The 19,523-nt window shown below is 44.5% G+C and overlaps 1 protein-coding gene across 1 annotated transcript; it reads left to right on the top strand.

Moving 5' to 3' along the window:
• The first annotated feature begins 5,741 nt into the window (after positions 1-5,741).
• On the top strand, positions 5,742-18,800 carry LOC137426486 (uncharacterized). Its single transcript, XM_068115060.2, has 10 exons — positions 5,742-6,038; positions 6,145-6,196; positions 7,738-8,472; positions 8,610-11,042; positions 11,292-11,366; positions 13,007-13,113; positions 13,219-13,283; positions 13,404-13,564; positions 13,666-13,818; positions 18,209-18,800. The coding sequence occupies exons 1-10, from the start codon at positions 5,922-5,924 to the stop codon at positions 18,388-18,390; spliced, it is 4,080 nt and encodes a 1,359-aa protein (XP_067971161.2). The 5' UTR covers positions 5,742-5,921; the 3' UTR covers positions 18,391-18,800.
• Positions 18,801-19,523: the final 723 nt, after the last annotated feature.

Raw genomic sequence — 19,523 nt, forward strand, 5'->3', positions numbered from 1 at the left:
GTGACTGAGGCTTCTGCTAAGTACTTCTCACAGGAAAAGAGGGATGGAGGCATCAGGGCTCAGGAGACCAGCAGGAGGCTGATGTCCAAGAATGAGTCAAAGCAGGACTTGTGCAACCTGGTAAAGTTCAAGAAGTAAGGAGATTGATCTTTGTAATTGTAACCAGTGATATACATACAGTTCACCTGTTAATAAATATGTACATTTGATTTGGCTGTGTCAATATGAATGATTTCCCTTATATCTTTTAATATCTTATAAAGGGGTTCGAAAGGGTAAAATTGGCAATTTAGAAATACAAATTGATGTAGGTTAGAGTTATCCTATCCAAAAAATAAACTCATATTTGAATTCCCCATAAAAAAACACATAATATAGACACCCCTCATGTTAGGATTTCCTTCAGATTGATTTTGGCACCTGAGTATGACCCGCCCTACTACTACATTACTATTACTACAACTACTAGTCGTACTACTACTCCTATTGCGACTACTACAGTACTATTACTACAACTACTACTATTACTACTACAGTACTATTACTACAACTACTACTATTCCTATTACGACTACTACCACTACTATTACTACAACTACTACTACTCCTATTGCAACTACTACAGTACAATTACTACAACTACTACTATCACTACTACAGTACTATTACTACAACTACTACTATTACTACTTCTCCTATACTACTATTACGATTACCGCGACGACTCCTAGTACTGCTACTACTACGATTACCTCTACGACTCCTAGTACTGCTACTACTACGATTACCGCTACGACTCCTAGTACTGCTACTACTACGATTACCGCTACGACTCCTAGTACTGCTACTACTACGATTACCTCTACGACTCCTAGTACTGCTACTACTACGATTACCGCTACGACTCCTAGTACTGCTACTACTACGATTACCGCTACGACTCCTAGTACTGCTACTACTACGATTACCTCTACGACTCCTAGTACTGCTACTACTACGATTACCGCTACGACTCCTAGTACTGCTACTACTACGATTACCGCTACGACTCCTAGTACTGCTACTATTACGATTACCGCTACGACTCCTAGTACTGCTACTACTACGATTACCGCTACGACTCCTAGTACTGCTACCACTACGATTACCTCTACGACTCCTAGTATTGCTACTATTACGATTACCTCTACGACTCCTAGTACTGCTACTACTACGATTACCCCTACGACTCCTAGTACTGCTACTACTACGATTACCGCTACGACTCTGAGTACTGCTACTACTACGATTACCGCTACGACTCCTAGTACTGCTACTATTACGATTACCTCTACGACTCCTAGTACTGCTACTACTACGATTACCTCTACGACTCCTAGTACTGCTACTACTACGATTACCGCTACGACTCCTAGTACTGCTACTACTACGATTACCGCTACGACTCCTAGTACTGCTACTACTACGATTACCTCTACGACTCCTAGTACTGCTACTACTACGATTACCGCTACGACTCCTAGTACTGCTACTATTACGATTACCGCTACGACTCCTAGTACTGCTACTACTACGATTACCTCTACGACTCCTAGTACTGCTACTACTACGATTACCGCTACGACTCCTAGTACTGCTACTACTACGATTACCGCTACGACTCCTAGTACTGCTACTACTACGATTACCGCTACGACTCCTAGTACTGCTACTACTACGATTACCGCTACGACTCCTAGTACTGCTACCACTACGATTACCTCTACGACTCCTAGTATTGCTACTATTACGATTACCTCTACGACTCCTAGTACTGCTACTACTACGATTACCGCTACGACTCCTAGTATTGCTACTACTACGATTACCGCTACGACTCTGAGTACTGCTACTACTACGATTACCTCTACGACTCCTAGTACTGCTACTACTACGATTACCTCTACGACTCCTAGTACTGCTACTACTACGATTACCTCTACGACTCCTAGTACTGCTACTACTACGATTACCGCTACGACTCCTAGTACTGCTACTACTACGATTACCGCTACGACTCCTAGTACTGCTACTACTACGATTACCTCTACGACTCCTAGTACTGCTACTACTACGATTACCGCTACGACTCCTAGTACTGCTACTACTACGATTACCGCTACGACTCCTAGTACTGCTACTACTACGATTACCTCTACGACTCCTAGTACTGCTACTACTACGATTACCGCTCCGACTCCTAGTACTGCTACTACTACGATTCCCTCTACGACTCCTAGTACTGCTACTACTACGATTACCTCTACGACTCCTAGTACTGCTACTACTACGATTACCGCTACGACTCCTAGTACTGCTACTACTACGATTACCGCTACGACTCCTAGTACTGCTACTACTACGATTACCGCTACGACTCCTAGTACTGCTACTACTACGATTACCGCTACGACTCCTAGTACTGCTACTACTACGATTACCTCTACGACTCCTAGTACTGCTACTACTACGATTACCTCTACGACTCCTAGTACTGCTACTACTACGATTACCTCTACGACTCCTAGTACTGCTACTATTACGATTACCTCTACGACTCCTAGTACTGCTACTACTACGATTACCTCTACGACTCCTAGTACTGCTACTACTACGATTACCTCTACGACTCCTAGTACTGCTACTATTACGATTACCTCTACGACTCCTAGTACTGCTACTACTACGATTACCGCTACGACTCCTAGTACTGCTACTACTACGATTACCTCTACGACTCCTAGTACTGCTACTACTACGATTACCGCTACGACTCCTAGTACTGCTACTACTACGATTACCTCTACGACTCCTAGTACTGCTACTATTACGATTACCTCTACGACTCCTAGTACTGCTACTACTACGATTACCTCTACGACTCCTAGTACTGCTACTACTACGATTACCTCTACGACTCCTAGTACTGCTACTATTACGATTACCTCTACGACTCCTAGTACTGCTACTACTACGATTACCGCTACGACTCCTAGTACTGCTACTACTACGATTACCGCTACGACTCCTAGTACTGCTACTATTACGATTACCTCTACGACTCCTAGTACTGCTACTACTACGATTACCGCTACGACTCCTAGTACTGCTACTACTACGATTACCGCTACGACTCCTAGTACTGCTACTACTACGATTACCTCTACGACTCCTAGTACTGCTACTACTACGATTACCGCTACGACTCCTAGTACTGCTACTACTACGATTACCTCTACGACTCCTAGTACTGCTACTACTACGATTACCTCTACGACTCCTAGTACTGCTACTACTACGATTACCGCTACGACTCCTAGTACTGCTACTACTACGATTACCGCTACGACTCCTAGTACTGCTACTACTACGATTACCGCTACGACTCCTAGTACTGCTACTACTACGATTACCTCTACGACTCCTAGTACTGCTACTACTACGATTACCCCTACGACTCCTAGTACTGCTACTACTACGATTACTTATCGTGCTGACCACGGACTGTAGCTGATTTTGGCGGGAATTTGTAAATTCTTCAAGATGCCTGCGATAACTCGCCTGCTCTTCACGAAGGACACCGTGGGATCTTTAACATCCACCAACGCCCGCAGGATGACAGTTTATAGCTTGGTCGGGATTCGAACCCAAGTTAGGCGATCCTACCAGACCACGTGGTTTACGTTAAAATCAACAAGGCTCATATAATGATGCAGTGACGATGGTTTGAAAATATTTTCCCTCTTTTAACTGGATGGTATTCATAGAATGCTTACCCTGCGCAGTCAACTTGTTGCGAGCCAACTCTTCTGTCTTTGAACTTTTTTTTTTTCATACAATATGGCTACCAGACCACGTGACCGATGACATCATACATTTACATTCTCTAATATAATTGTTGCACAGATCACGTTCAATACATTTCAAACTGATCAGTGATCAGACTAAGCGTTGTCCCTGTCGAATTATGACGTCATAATTATGGCACCAATGACGTCATCGTTAACAACACCTATTCCCCATATGGAGTTCTTTACAATGAGCCATGTTTCAATTTTTTCCAAGCAGCGGTTTTGGAGATATGGAGGTGCAACCTTTTTTCGGTTTTTCCAAGATGGCGCCTGTACCACGTGATCTATGACGTCATGATTATCATTAAAATATTATACTGGAGGAGGCGTTCCTATGGTGAAATTTCGTGTCAATTGGACCAACGGTTGCCGAGAAAATGAATTTTTAAAATGCAGACACGTACGGCACACGGGTCACGTACGCACATGAATGCTTAACCCTGCTTTTCGCTTCGCGAGCGCAGGGTAATAACACCGACCTGAGACTTCCTGGTATAGGAGAGATCATGGTTTTGGATTGGGAATGATCTGAGATGGTGATGAACGTCTGTCCTTGACCTGGATGGAAGAATGGGGTTGAAGAGGATGTGGAAGTTGATTCCACGGGTGGGAAAAAGAGGAACGAACGAGTGTCGGTGAGCAGTGATCGTGGAAATCTTCACGTTCATCTTAAGGTGGATTCTTCATCCTCATGTTGACCCTGATGGATGATCATCCTGATTGCTGTGTCCGGTACTCCTTGTAAAACATGGAAGCTGGAGCCCGAGTGTCTCGACGTTCAGCTGATACACAACCGAGAGACAATTCTACCTTGATTGCAGGTGATACTTTGCATGGCGTTATAAAGTGACATTGTCATGTCATACCTGCATTCCCAAGCAAGACTTCTATCCTCCGCGTTCGAAAAAAAATTCGAATCCATGAGAATTACTCCAAGAGCTCGGGTAGCGTGGATCCTGGTTTGCTTTGGTGTTGTGCCTGTTACCAAAAACAGTGAAAGTTTCGCCTGGACCTCCTGGAATGCCTGGACCTCCTGGAGCACTTGGACCTCGTGGAATGCCTGGACCTCTTGGAACACTTGGACCTCTTGGAACGCCTGTACCTCCTGGAACACTTGGACCTCATGGAACGCCTGGACCTCCTGGAACACTTGGACCTCATGGAACGCCTGGACCTCCTGGAACACTTGGACCTCATGGAACGCCTGTACCTCCTGGAACACTTGGACCTCATGGAACGCCTGGACCTCCTGGAACACTTGGACCTCATGGAACGCCTGGACCTCCTGGAACTCCTTGAACTCCAAAACAAATTTAAGAAATTCCCGAGGTGAGCCCTGATCGTTTCGACCATTTGACCGTTAATGACGTCACACTTATCACGTTTGAAACGTTCACACGATATATATATATATATATATATATATATATATGTGTGGGTAATACAGACGCGACGTTGTGTCATGAGGTCTTTTTTTGGGGACCACAAGGAGTATTGGCTTGTGGATATGTTTATTGAGATTGCAGAAGTTTATTGAGATTATGCGACGTCATGACGTCATGGCGTTGGTCGTTTCCTCGTCATGGCTCGATTTGCCAGTGGAATGCAAGGATCACCCCGATATCGACCTGCCATGGGGATTTTAGATCGCAACCTGAGTACATGTATTTGATTACTTCGGTGAAATCAATGAAGGATTACCATGCTTTTACCTCGGGGGGGGGCGAGGGGGGGCTCGAGGTGCTAATTAGCGTCGGAGCCGCCACGTGTTCACCTGCCGCGCTAATTGGAGCGATCATTGGCCTCGTGCGCCGCATCACCCGGTTTCACACCCCCGTCCCTCCTCCCCCCACACCTTTATGTACCCGTCCCGCTCCATCTACCTCCATTACTCGTCTGCTCGGTTCAAGTTTGGTTTTGTGTTCTGAGGCTGCCTTGGGTTTAGTGGTTGAATCGTTTCCGCTGGTTGTGTGCGACTGTTCGAGTCGAGTACGGTTCCCGAACGTGTGGTGTGGTGTGGGGCTCCATGTGATGGGTCTCATCGTCCGTTTCGTGGTTCTCCTCCTCATTTCGCTCCTTCTGATCTCGTCTATCGACGGACGATGCTCCCTGAGACCCGAACAAGTCGGGGCCATTCGACAGACTCCCGTAAGTGGGTTCGTTACTAAATGGCGCCTGTTTTGCCAATTTTCAGGTCGTTTTACACCTGGAGTGTTGTTTTGATCGTTCCTCCATGTTCTCCCACCTCTCCCAGGAACAATTTGCCAAAGTCAAAGCGAGACTTGATTTGCTGCTTCTGAGTCATGGTGAGGAATTGTATCCTGGATGTGAATGAGGAATGGTGTGTAGTAGTGTATGTAGATTTAATTATTTATTACGGGTTGGAGACTGTGTACGTTATAGATGTACACGAGGGGAGGGAGGGGGTCCAATTGACCCATCGTACCTGTATATATACACCTGTGCTGTATCGACACGTTAATCCAATCTGAGTTTATTTGAAATTTACCGTTTGAGGTTCTTATCACATTTTCAACGAAGCTTTATTTTGAGGATTTATGGACAAGTGAAACTAATATTTTGGTGAAAAGGTCAAAGGTCAACATTATATAAAATCGTCCCTTTATATCAAATTGACCTGAAATTTTGAGAATTTGCATATTCGTTCATTCAATCAACAATTATGCGATCCAGATCTTCACCAAAATTGAATCGATTCTTGTCACACACAACCTGTCCGAGTTTCGTCCAAATCCGTCCACAACTTTTTGAGATATCCTGCTATGTATCGATTTTGGCCAAATTGCTCAATGGTGAACAATCGCTGAAAAAAATAAAATAATTCTCATATCCGAATCCATATTCAGATCTTCACCAAAATCGAATCCTTGTCGGACGACCAAACCGGGCCACCAAGTTTCGTCAACTTCCCGAGATATTTTGTTCACAAATGGACAGACAGGGTTGAAGACATAACCTCCATCCACCTTTGGTGGCGGAGGTAACAAAGCCTGTAACCTGGGCCATTTATTTTTATTTATTTATTTCCAATGTGCCAATTCGGTGATTATTCTTACTCTGCAAACGGCGCGCTCGACTCCAATCGGCCTTTTTCTGGCTTTAGTTTTGGTCACCGACATTGAGAATGCAAGTTCACATGGGCAAGTCATTGCGAACATTACTAGGACTTGTGGAACTACTTTGAGCAGACAGATTGCGAATCTACCCAAAAACCCACTCACGATCCCCTTGGTGGTCATGACCCACCTTTTGAGAAGCGCTGCTCGAGACTATACACACACACCACAAACACACACCACAAATATGTACCATGAACCTCCTCCACCACACCGATTTCAGATCAACAACTACTCTATGCTGTGATGGTGGGGGTTTTCCCCCATCTTCTGTGAACCTAGTGGCCCAAGACTGCTAGCCGACATGACACCTGGCCTAACATCCATTTGAGGGCTGAACACTGATGCGGAACCCCAATCTGACTGTTTGTAATTGCGTTGGGAAGTGAACCCAGACGCAGCGCGAAAGTAGGTGTGCTACTATTGCACCATTTATTTTATTTCTTCCTCTAAGTTCACGTTTGATTGCATCATGCGGGTCTGCTCTTGGCTTAACTGTTGAGGTGCCTGGCTTAAAATATGTGGGTCTTAAGTTGGAGCTCCTGTCGTGCCATTAAATAGTACTAGGTGGGTCGAGTCAGCCTGTCGTTCTGAGGTCTGCAAAATGGGGGGCACCATCAGAAGCACATCGGTGCTCCCAGCAATGATGCAACGAGCAGCCACAGACTGCATATGAAATGACGATTGCATCGTGTGATTTGTCTCCTCAGGGGTTGACCCAATGAGGATTCCCTCAGCTCCCTGCCAGAAGCTCATTGCGGGTTCTCGGGGAAGTTTTGGCCCTGGGTGTGAGCTTCCAGGTCGGGAAGCGTTATTGAGAAGATGGACCAACTGGACCATTGTGGCACCACGGGGACACTGCTTGCTGCTGCGTGCTTGCTTGGGATGTCAGCCATGTTCTCCCCGCAGCAATGTGTTTATGTTGGTTACTTATGCGCCTGAGGGTCGTCCGGTACTGCTGGAGACCTGTGAGCACGGCTGCTCGAGTCTTCTCCTGGTTATCCCACATAATCGCATACATGTGACCTTCATACCTGAAGTTGGTGGTGCTCTCAGACCTGCTCTTGACCACGTGCGGATTAGCTACCTCGGAATGCCGTCCAGGCACCACGGAAACTTTGTAAGGAGGCGCAGGATTTCTGCCTGGCTTGCCCAGGGCTGTGAATCGCGGCAAGTGTTCCTTTCTGGGGATTCTGTTCCTTCAAATGTGCATGATGTGGATTTTGGCGATGGTTATCCTCTGTTCCGTGTCTACATGCCCGGATTGCCAACCTTGATTTCTCCTAAGAGTCATCTTGAACCTTATCTGAGATTCTGGGTTCCTTATTCCGGACCAGCAAAGCCTCACCGCACATTAGCTGTGCGCTGGCGTCCTGCACCCACTGACCTAATGCAAAGACCATCCGGGCCTGCTGCACCCATTTCGACAGCCAATGATCGATGCGGTGAGTGATTTGGTGCAGACTGAAAATGTTTTTCTGATTTTTGTTTTTTAATTATTAAATGGTTCGTCACGTGTGCTTTAGGTGGATTGAAATGTGGAGGTTATTTTGACAATTTTTATCGTAACTTCTCTTTCCAGGTAATTGGACCTCCACAGGTGACAAATCTGTGGCACTTGATACTTGTCAGTTTGAGCTGGTTGGAAACTCGGGAACATTTTATTCTCCAGGCTTTCCGGCAGATTACCCGAGTCTGGTGCGCTGCCAGTGGACTGTGCGAGCCCCCGACACCTCGATGGTTCTAGTCAAAGTTTGCGGCTTCTCGCACGGCGGTGGCTGTTGTGATCGGAGTGACAAAGTGGTCTTTAAGGAACATCCACACCAGGAAGTGAGTGCCATGGTTCTGTCATGTTGGGGGAGGAACATTTTTTATTACAGTCCAAAAGCGTCTGCCGTGACGGTGACTCTCACGAGTGGAGACTGGCGGGGCTGGTCAGACCAAGGTTCGCGGAACTTTTGGGTTGAATACTTTGTGCTGGAGCAGAATGATGTTTTTGACCTGAGGCACCTCAGCTGCAGTGATCCAGTGCAGGCCCTGAAACCTGTTGAGCAGACTTTCAAGTCTTTTGGTGAAAATTCAATCAAAGCTGAGGCCATGACAGAACAGATGGTAACTAAAGTTTATGCACAATACCAGTTGGCCACGGTGGACAGGTGGTCACAAGAGAATGTGACGGAGATTGCTTTTGATCGGCAGTTGTCCTCGGTGGATAAATGGTTGTCAGAGAATGTGACGGAGCTTGCTTTTGATGAACAATTGTCCACTGTAGACAGTTGGTCACAAGAGAATATGACGGAGCTTGATGTTGATGAGCGGCAGTTGTCCTCGGTGGATAAATGGTGGCCAGAGAATGTGACGGAGCTTGCTTTTGATGAGCGGCAGTTGTCCTCGGTGGATAAATGGTTGCCAGAGAATGTGACGGAGCTTGCTTTTGATGAACAGTTGTCCACGGTAGACAGTTGGTCACAAGAGAATATGACGGAGCTTGATGTTGATGAGCGGCAGTTGTCCTCGGTGGATAAATGGTTGCCAGAGAATGTGACGGAGCTTGCTTTTGATGAACAGTTGTCCACGGTAGACAGTTGGTCCCAAGAGAATATGACGGAGCTTGATGTTGATGAGCGGCGGTTGCCAGAGAATGTGACGGAGCTTGCTTTTGATGAACAGTTGTCCACGGTAGACAGTTGGTCCCAAGAGAATATGACGGAGCTTGATGTTGATGAGCGGCAGTTGTCCTCGGTGGATAAATGGTTGCCAGAGAATGTGACGGAGCTTGCTTTTGATGAGCGGCAGTTGTCCTCAGTGGATAAATGGTTGCCAGAGAATGTGACGGAGCTTGCTTTTGATGAACAGTTGTCCACGGTAGACAGTTGGTCACAGAATATGACGGAGCTTGATGTTGATGAGCGGCAGTTGTCCTCGGTGGATAAATGGTTGCCAGAGAATGTGAAGGAGCTTGCTTTTGATGAGCGGCAGTTGTCCTCTGTGGATAAATGGTTGCCAGAGAACATGACGGGGCCTTCTTTTGATCAGCAGTTGTCCTCGGTGGGCAATAGTCGGTTGCCAGAGAATGTGAAAACGCTTGCTTCTGATAAACGGCAGTTCCCGGTGAATCGGTCGACAGGGAATGTGACAGGGATGGCTTTTGACTTTTTTACTTCTGGCACCACAGACTATGATGTCATTGAAGTCCAAAGGCATTTGGATTACGATTGGTCTACCATTAGCCATGTAACCAATTCTGTGGAATCTGAAGTTCTATCAAGGTATTCCATGTCGACCACAATGCTGGAGGATGCACTTGACCCCAACATTGGTTGGGAAAGGACTGCTGGAATATCCGCATTCAAACCCCGGCGAGATGGTCGGCACTCAGATGTTGCATCAAGCGCAGCGGACAGATTTGGCCCTGGTGTTTCGATTCTCGCTGAAGTCAAGTTTCCAGCTGGTGAAATGTCGTCCATACCCACGACTATGCAGGGTAGTTTTGTGGTAATGAAGGTTTCGCATATCGAGATTGAAAAGACAACTCGAAGCAAATCAAGAGTTATTTCTGCACCCGGGGGCCTTGCCAATTCTGCTTTGCTTTCGACATTGGAACCTTCGAAACGTGCGGTGTTTGAAGGTCTGACTGTTAGCAGCGATGTGCGTCATGATCGTGTAGGTGTGAGCTGTCCGGGTGGTAGTGTAAACGCGCAAGGTGTTGAGACACCGCAACTGAAAAGGTGTGGAGGTTCCTTGGTGTCTACAGGCCACACACTTTTAGTTTCTCCGCTTCGTAAACCAGATGAGGGTTTAGATTTTCTTTCATCAAATGAGATTTCTGCTGTTTCAGCGGGTGTTTATTCGCTTTCTGAAAGCACACAGATCATGACAAGCATACCTGCATCCCAGACCGCCTCGGACGTCATGTTCAACCATCCAGACAAATCTTCAAACCTTGCTCCACGGACAGATGAACCCACGCGCCAATCTGCACGCAAGCCCATTCCTGAGAGAGGTCTCCGAGCTGGTGAGTCTTGAAGTTATTTGCTTATTTTCTGCCTTAAAAAAAATCGTTTGAACTTGTTCTTTGAAAAGCCACAAATATAACGTATGGATAAACAAGTTGAGGAAAAGGATGGGTTTGGTGCGCTTTAGAAATTCACCGGGAAGTCGAAGGCGACCCTATTTGTCCTTTTGATATGATTGAATTGATGCCAAATGCATGTCTTTATTTGAACTTCATTGATTTCTTCCCTCCCTCCATGCAATGTTTGAGGTCCTCGGTTTGTTTGGGGCCGCACATATGGTTCCAAAGGAAACGTGGTTCATCCTGGACCCTACAAACCCAAAGGTAATTTCATGTATTTTTAAACCGTGTAGCCCAAAGGGCAAAGCCGTCTCGAAGTGTTTGGCTGTCCGCATGTATGTCCCTCACAAATGTACACCAATAAGAGCTGGGGATCTGGTCACATGACAGGGGTGATGTGATTACGTCTGTGATGCCATTACGGCGTACGATGGCTGACTCCACACATCACCATTTTGATTTCTATGTTGGCGAACCTGTCATGTATCGCAATCTGCATGCTCTACCTTTACATTTTTCATTCGGTGTGAAACACAAACTGATTGTTAAAAGATTGCCATCAAATATCGAAAGCATCAGCGTTACATGTCTTCCAACGACACTATATATAGGCCTTAAGCTTCATGCCTCACCTTCAGGGTGCTTCGGACAAATTGGCCCAGGTTTATTAACATAGTAACATCGTCTTCATAATAAGGTTAATATTAAATAATAATAATATAGTAAATATAATTGTAAGATAGCAATCCCTTTGCCGTGACTGCAAAGTTTCTGGATTGAAGCGGTGTATAGTTGCTTCATTGACTCGAAACGTGTAGAACAAACCACTGTCTTGATGCAATCTCCGTTTCCATGGGGCCAAACAGCTTAGAGACTTGGAGTACTTCAAAATAATTTAATACTTGCATTATTTGCTGATTGGTATCCCCACCCAGGTCGTACTATCCTCCAACTAAAGAAACAAGCGCAGCTGCGCTGATTTTATACTTCTGGGTTTTTTCTGGTTTATTTATTTTTAATCTACATTGCTTCAATGTCCGGGTTGACTTTATAAAATCTATTGAAATTGCGGCTGTCAAAGTATTCTGACTATCTTGGAATGGAAGTGTTTTCCATCTGAGTTCATCGGTCGTAATGGACAGGATCACATTAATTTGTCATTCTGTTAAATTCCAAACTTTAAAGAGGTCTTCTACAAAATAGATATGAAAAATATGGAATTTTTGATTTTTATTGTGCTCACCTTGTGAAGTTATGTTGATGGGACATGGATGATGTCTGGTTTGCAGCAACGTCCTCTATCACTGGCAGTAAAATGTAGGATGGACCACCTTTGGCCTGTGATTAAAATATGGGGTACCTATTTTGCATCTGCCTGGAAAGGCCATGTACAAACAAAGATGGCACATCACTCCGTTGCAATGGCTGCCATCATAAAGATGCAGATTAGGTTTTCTGTCAGGTTGGCCCTTGAGGTTGTAGGGAAATCTCCCTTAGATTTGTTCAACACAAATGGGAATTGCTAGACTGTCTTGAGGATTACCAACGTTTGACCACACGGCAAAGGTAGTTTCATAAAACTGAAGTATACTAGATACTTAAATCCCAAATTTCTCCTCTTCCTCTTCCTTTGAGGAATAAGCAATATGCATATGACTATCATGTTATGGTTCTGTTTGTACATGTGACATGCTTTATCCTGAATCCCACATCTTTTCTCTACTTGACTGGTGATGTGGAACACCTGTTTGGATGCTACACAAAGCAATGGAGCAAATTCTGGGAGCTAGAGATCAAATACGGAATGCTGGGATTGTTGTCCTTGATTTAAACCTTGGAATGGTCACCTGTCGTATTTTGTACCCTGTCGAGCAATCCATGAACCGATGGTTCCGTTTTTTCAGAGTACAAGTGGTTCGAGGTTGCCTTGTCCTCAGCAGTGCGAGGAAAGCGAGAAGCGCAGCATTTCAATGAATTGGTTGAGGCACTCCACCACCATCTTGTTTTTTTGGTAGGATGGTTTTGATTCCAAATTTATTTGTTGGATGTTGTGTTCTCGTGAGCCTTTTATCCTTGAATGAGTGGGAAAAAAAAAAAAAAAAAATCCTTTTCACAGATGAACATGTCTTCTGGAGATTATCAAGATGATTTTGTCGGGATCGTTCCTAGAGATATGAACTGGTTTGTATGACTATTTGGCGTTTCACAACTTGTCTTGCTCTCTTGAATGTTTTCGTCCCGTTTGTAGAATGAAGTTTGTTTTCTGTAGAAGTTTTTGTTCCATAAAGCAATGCTCTGCAGGGTGGTGACGCACTCAAAGTTATTGGTGAAGTTCCATGTTTTCCTGGAAAGTGATGCCAGTGTTACCAATGCGGATCTCCTACGGTTCTTGGAGGGACATGCAAGCAAGATGATCCGCACTCAAAACTCGTCCTTGGAGATCCTTGACATAGAAGTGACAGGTATCCTGTAATTTAATTATCCAGGTGTTGGCTTCCTGGTTGTAGTTTATTTCTCCAAGTTTGTACTCAAGCTGATTTCTTACCCCTATGTTGTCCTGCAGATGTAAACGAGTGTGAAACGAAAGAACATCTGTGTGATTACCATGCCGCTTGTCACAACACCCAAGGATCTTACCTGTGCCAGTGTGATGATGGCTACACCAGCCTCGATTCCAATTGGATAGGAACTCAGTGTATGGGTGTTATATATGATGGTAAGAAAAATATTGTTGTTTATGATTGTTACCCCGTGCATGTGAAACAAAAAGTGGGGCTAAACAGTAGGTTCACTTGTTCTTTTGTCTACAAACGGCAGTTTATGATTACGAACAATTTAATATTATTTTTAACATTAATCGGAAAATTTATCTGTAGTTTATCAGTGCTTTGGTTCTGAATGAATCACTATCGAACGTACCTATAATTGTGTGTGTGTATATTGTTATGGATCTCGGGGGTCGGCGCTCCCCTTATCAAGGAGGGGGGTTAATCCCCTTGTCCATTTAGCTGGCCGTCCCGAGTCCTGGGAAGCGAAACGTCCTTCCTGGCGTGGCGTTAGGTAGGGTTTGCTAGGCCTAGGGGTTCGCTGCTACCTAAGTACTAATGCCCGCCGGAAACGGGAATAACTCCCGCTCGAACCACAGATATGATGGATAAGGCCGAGCGGTTAGCAATCCGCGATCCGAGCTATTAACCAAGAGACTAAACCCGATTCTAGCAGTCCCGAATCTTGCCACAGGTACTCGATTGAGAGAAAGGACGGAGGCCATCGGATTAGGGAAAACCAAGAAAGAACAAGGTAATTTATTTACAAACCAAAAAGAAGAGGAAAGGGAAGAATGTACAAGGACACAGCGCAGTCTTAACTACACAGTCTTAACTTATTACCCCCAGACAAACATACGCACTCACACAGGGATTGTAGCTGGTAGGGTGGAAGGTCCAGGTGGATGGTCCAGGCGATGGGGTCCAGGCTCTGGTCCCACAGGCTAAGCCCGGCAGGTAGCTCCGCGCATAGTTGGAACGCGACCGTACCTTACATATGGCGGGGGGGGGGGGGGGGGGGGGGGGGGGGATGCTGGTGTCCTTCAGCGTACGTAATAATTGTATGGCTGTGCCAAACGCACCCTGTCCAAGGTTCTCTTACAGCGAGAGTCCTTTCGCAATGTGCGCTCCTGGATCAGTCCCGTTACAGGGGGTTCTTCTGCGCAGTACCATAGAAAGCAGTCCTTCAATAAAGCGCCTTTCCCAATAGTCCCTTTTCATGAGCGCCACTGAATAAGTCCTTTACGATCAGACGTCTCCGCGCAGTCCTGTGAAAGGGCTTTGCACTCGCGCTCTTATAACACGCGCCAAGATCACTCGGTGCGCTCCAAAACCACGCCCGCCAGCGATCTCACCTCAGCCCTGGTTGGTTGGTGAGGGCTTACCGGCCACGCCTTTGACGGCTGGTTGACAGGCCACACCTTGTTCTTGGCGACTCGCCCCCTTCTTCCTCGAGCCTGACCGCATGGTTAATGGTGGCACTTGAGCGAGCTTCACCAGCAAGGCAGCGAACGCTGCTGGCAAGGTGCGTAATGGCGTTGCTTGGAGAGAGAGATCGCAAAATGGACGAAAGGGCCTACTCCATATTTGATTGATGCAACGCAGATTCAACGATTGGAAACATGGCCTTAACTAAAACGCATAATAATGAAATAACTGAGTTCCTATGGTGGCCTACGTGTTGCTGTGGACTAACTATGGGTGAAACCTTTAATGTCATATTTACAACAAGTGTGGGTTCTAAAACCGCAACGGTGTGTGTGTGTGTGTATATATATATATATATATATATATATATATATATATATATATATATATATATATATATATATATATATATATATATATATATAAAAAAAACTGTAAGAAATAGTAGAAACTCCAAAGTACGAGCAGGGCGTCATTTGTATTGAATAAATAATCGTTAGATTAAATAAGACGCGGACGTAGCTTCAGGACGTCGATCTTTAATTGTCGACAAGCTTTCGACCAACAAAGGTCTTCTCCTGAGTCTACAAAAACAGCAGGCATGTATATCAGTCAAGTATGTATGGTGATATGTGTGTGAGATGTGTGATGTGTGTAGAAAATGCATTATTTCATTCATTCATTCATTCTACCTTTATATGTCATTTATATAAATATATTATATGAATATAAATGGGATATGAATATATGCTTGTGTTTATGTATGTATATCTCTATATTTGTATATGCACGTGCACCCTAACTGTAACGCAAACGGTCACTTCCGTTGAACTTGGGGCTGGTGAGTGAACTTTGGCGTGGCTCTTCCTTCTGTATGCATTTTCTACACACATCACACATCTCACACACATCACCATACATACTTGACTGATATACATGCCTGCTGTTTTTGTAGACTCAGAAGAGAACCTTTGTTGGTCGAAAGCTTGTCGACAATTAAAGATCGACGTCCTGAAGCTACGTCCGCGTCTTATTTAATCTAACGATTATATATATATATATATATATACACACACACACACACACACACACACACACACGGCATTTAATATGGAATATTTTTTTTTTTTTCTTGACTTGTTTAGTTTCTGAACTCGGTATATCAATCTGGTGAGTTTCTTTTACGCTTCGGTGATTTCTTTGTTAAAAGAACCATGTCACTGTCTGTCATAGCAAGAAGCCAATAACAGGATTATATCACAGGTGGCATGACAAAATGTACGGACAGGTACATTTGACAATTGGCTTCACAATGGGGTATATAAAGGTTGTTGCGTTCTGTATTAGTGGAAAACAACGGCTGCACGTCTACAAAGTTATTGCCGCTTCCCCTGGAGATGGTCCGTCAACTCGACCATGCTGTTTGTCATTTAGTTGTGGCTTTACGAAATTCCGGCATGAAACAGCATTCTATTGCTCAGCAGTATGGCATCACTCAAGGTCAGGTGTCAAAGATCCTGAAACGAAATGCTCAGAGGGGTGTCCCTACTCCAATACCGAGGTCAGGACGTCCCTGCAGAACCACAAGAAGGGATGATCGCCAGCTGCACCGTTTAGTCCACAATGGCCGTACCAAGTCAGCTAATCGGCTTAGGGCTGAGTGGCAGCAACTGACAAATGTGCCTGTATCCAGAAGACTAGTCAACCAACGACTGGTTCAAGCAGGCTATCGTGCCACGCGTCCCCTGAGAAAGCCACGTCTGACCAGAACACCGCCAGTGCCGATTGCAGTGGGCCAGGGAGCACCGTCAATGGCAGCCAGGACACTGGAATCACGTGATCTTCAGTGACGAGTCTATGTCTGGTCTATCGTCAATATGGCCACGTCTGAGTGTGCAGACAAGTGCATGAAGCCTACAACGAAGATTGTATAGTGCCAAGAGTCCAAGCTGGAGGTGGTGGGGTGACCGTTTGGGCTGCTTTTCATGCAGGGGGCAAAACTGACCTGGTTTTTCTGAATGGAAACCTGAACCAGTTCAAGCACAGGGCCATTCTGGAAGAAAAATTGCTTTCATTTGTTTGTGCAGCCTTTCGAGGAAACTGTCTTCCAAGATGACAATGCACGGCCTCATCGTGCTCGCATGATCCAACACTTTCTTGCTGACCGTGGTGTAGAGCATATGGAGTGGCCTGCCATGTCCCCGGATATGAATCCGATAGAGAACTTGTGGGCAGAATTAACGTGTCAAATCTACAACTTGGACCAGCAGCCTGCCTCTGTGTGTGAATTGCAGCAGGCTGTCACTGCATGGCAAGCGATTCCTGTCCAAACCTTGGCAAATCTCGTGAACAGCATGCCTCAACGTGTACGTGCTCTCCTGAATGCTCGTGGGGGTTACACGAAGTACTGAACTGTAATTTTACTGTCCGTAATCCCAGTCGTAATTTAACTTTTGTTTTTGTTTAAAAAATTTTTTGGCTAATGTGCAAAATTAAGATACTTCTGGAAAACGCACAGAAGTTTAACACAGTACTGTCTGTGAATTGAGTTCGATATCAGTTTACATCACTTTCAAGGATCAATTTATTTGTTTCGAAATGTCAAATGTGGTTTTTTTCTTTTAATGGTCGCATTAACGAAATCTAGAATAATTTCAACATAATTCCAATGAACTTTTGGTTCTAAGACATCTTGAAAAGTAAGTTCACCCCCACAAAAAAAAATATTCCATATTAAATGCCAAGTCTGATGTGTGTATATATATATATATATATATATATATATATATATATATATAGATATTTAAAATAACTGCTTGTGGCAGTCAAACAAAATGAAAAATAATTCCAAACAGGAAACTTGCATGGGCAAACTAGCATGAAGAAGTGTAACTTGGTGTAAAAGATGCCAACGGTGGAAAAACTTTTATGCGACTTTTAAAATCTTTTTAAATTTTTTTTTATTCCAATTAACCTGAGCTTTGAATCCAATTGATCAATTTTCATCTTGATGAAATGGACAATTTGTATCCATGGCAACACTTTTTTGGGGGAGGGTGGATTTTACAAGTATGCTTGGCATGGTGTCGTATTATTTTTGCCAAATTACTTTCGTCTTTCATATCTCTGCAGATGTAGCGGTGGCAACACCATCTATCGCATTAATGGCAGTTATCCTTGGTGCTGTGGCCTGCGGCCTGTTCCTCATTGTAATGCTTACGCTAATCACGGCCACTATGGTGCAGAGAAGATGGCAGAAGTACTGTGAACTCAGTCCTGGGTACCGCCATCTATCCACGACTGAACTGCTCTGATCTTTCTCGGGTCACCGGCTCTCCTCCTCTGCCATCCTTGTGGCGGTCTCCGGCATCACCCAAATCTCGATCCAGCGAGGAAAGGTCCCAAGAAGCAGAATCTTGTGGCTGTGGATGGCATCCAAGCAGCGCTGCTGCTCCAAGAATGCATGTTTGTGAAAGATGAATTTGCGTTCATCACTCCCCCTTGGTTTGTTCACTTTTTCTTCCATCTTTAACATGGTACCCTGACTTTAACCTGTACTTTTTCTAATTGCACGAAATTCCATCCTATGAGATTTGAGTACATTGAACCTGTGCCTCACCCTCGTGATATCTATATCTATATTTTGAATGAAAGTTATTGCAGTTTGATTTTCAGAATGGTGACTGCTACAGCAATTCTGAACAATAAACATTTGGTTACAATGCTGCTTTGTTAGAATTATTATTGAGTCAGGGCCATAATTAAATAACATTTGTTCATTGAAGTGGGGGCAATTTGACCAAGGTTATCTTAAGGTATAGAAATGCTGATGGTATAGAATAATTATCCCCTTTCCTGATGAGGTTGGGAGTTTGTTCCATAACAAAGATCTTGCGTTTGTGCTCACCTGGCGATGGCAAGACCAGGCAATTTTAGTGTTAACTAAAATGTTAACACGATAAGCAATGAGCTGATATTTAGACGCTCACCCGAGGCAGAACACACATTGAATCGCCCTGCCGGTGAGACACCAGAATTGCAGTTTGTAACTGGGTCGCCATGCAAACTCAGGGGAGATGCCTCAGACCAGTGTACTTTCAGATTCTACAACGTTTAACCTGCTGAGTTCAGTTGACATGGCCTATCCATGTTACCTTCTAACTACAATGCCAGTGCTTTGCTAATCTTAGTAGTGTTGTGCTAAAATGTTTGACTATCGAAAAATTGTATAAATGTCTTACCTTTTGACCACAAATACAATCGGCTTCAGTGACCGAAATATGCAAATTGTTTCAGGTCAATTGGATGAAAATTGAGTTTTGTTTTTGACCAAATTTGTATTCTCAATTTAAATTTGATAAGCTCAAATTTTAACTTACTAGGTAGGGCATGCCCGTACTATATATATATCTAAAATTATATCCCCCCCCTCTATTTACATGAAATG

The sequence above is a fragment of the Myxine glutinosa genome, chromosome 5 (genome assembly GCF_964187855.1).
Source record: "Myxine glutinosa chromosome 5, kmMyxGlut1.1, whole genome shotgun sequence".
Lineage (NCBI taxonomy): Eukaryota > Metazoa > Chordata > Myxini > Myxiniformes > Myxinidae > Myxine > Myxine glutinosa.

Coding starts and splice junctions, on each gene's coding strand:
- LOC137426486 (XM_068115060.2), top strand. CDS start 5,922: ATGGGTCTCATCGTCCGTTTCGTGGTTCTCCTCCTCATTTCGCTCCTT. Junction 6,197..7,737: donor TTTGCTGCTTCTGAGTCATG/GTGAGGAATTGT, acceptor TTGTCTCCTCAG/GGGTTGACCCAATGAGGATT. Junction 13,284..13,403: donor GTTCCTAGAGATATGAACTG/GTTTGTATGACT, acceptor AATGCTCTGCAG/GGTGGTGACGCACTCAAAGT.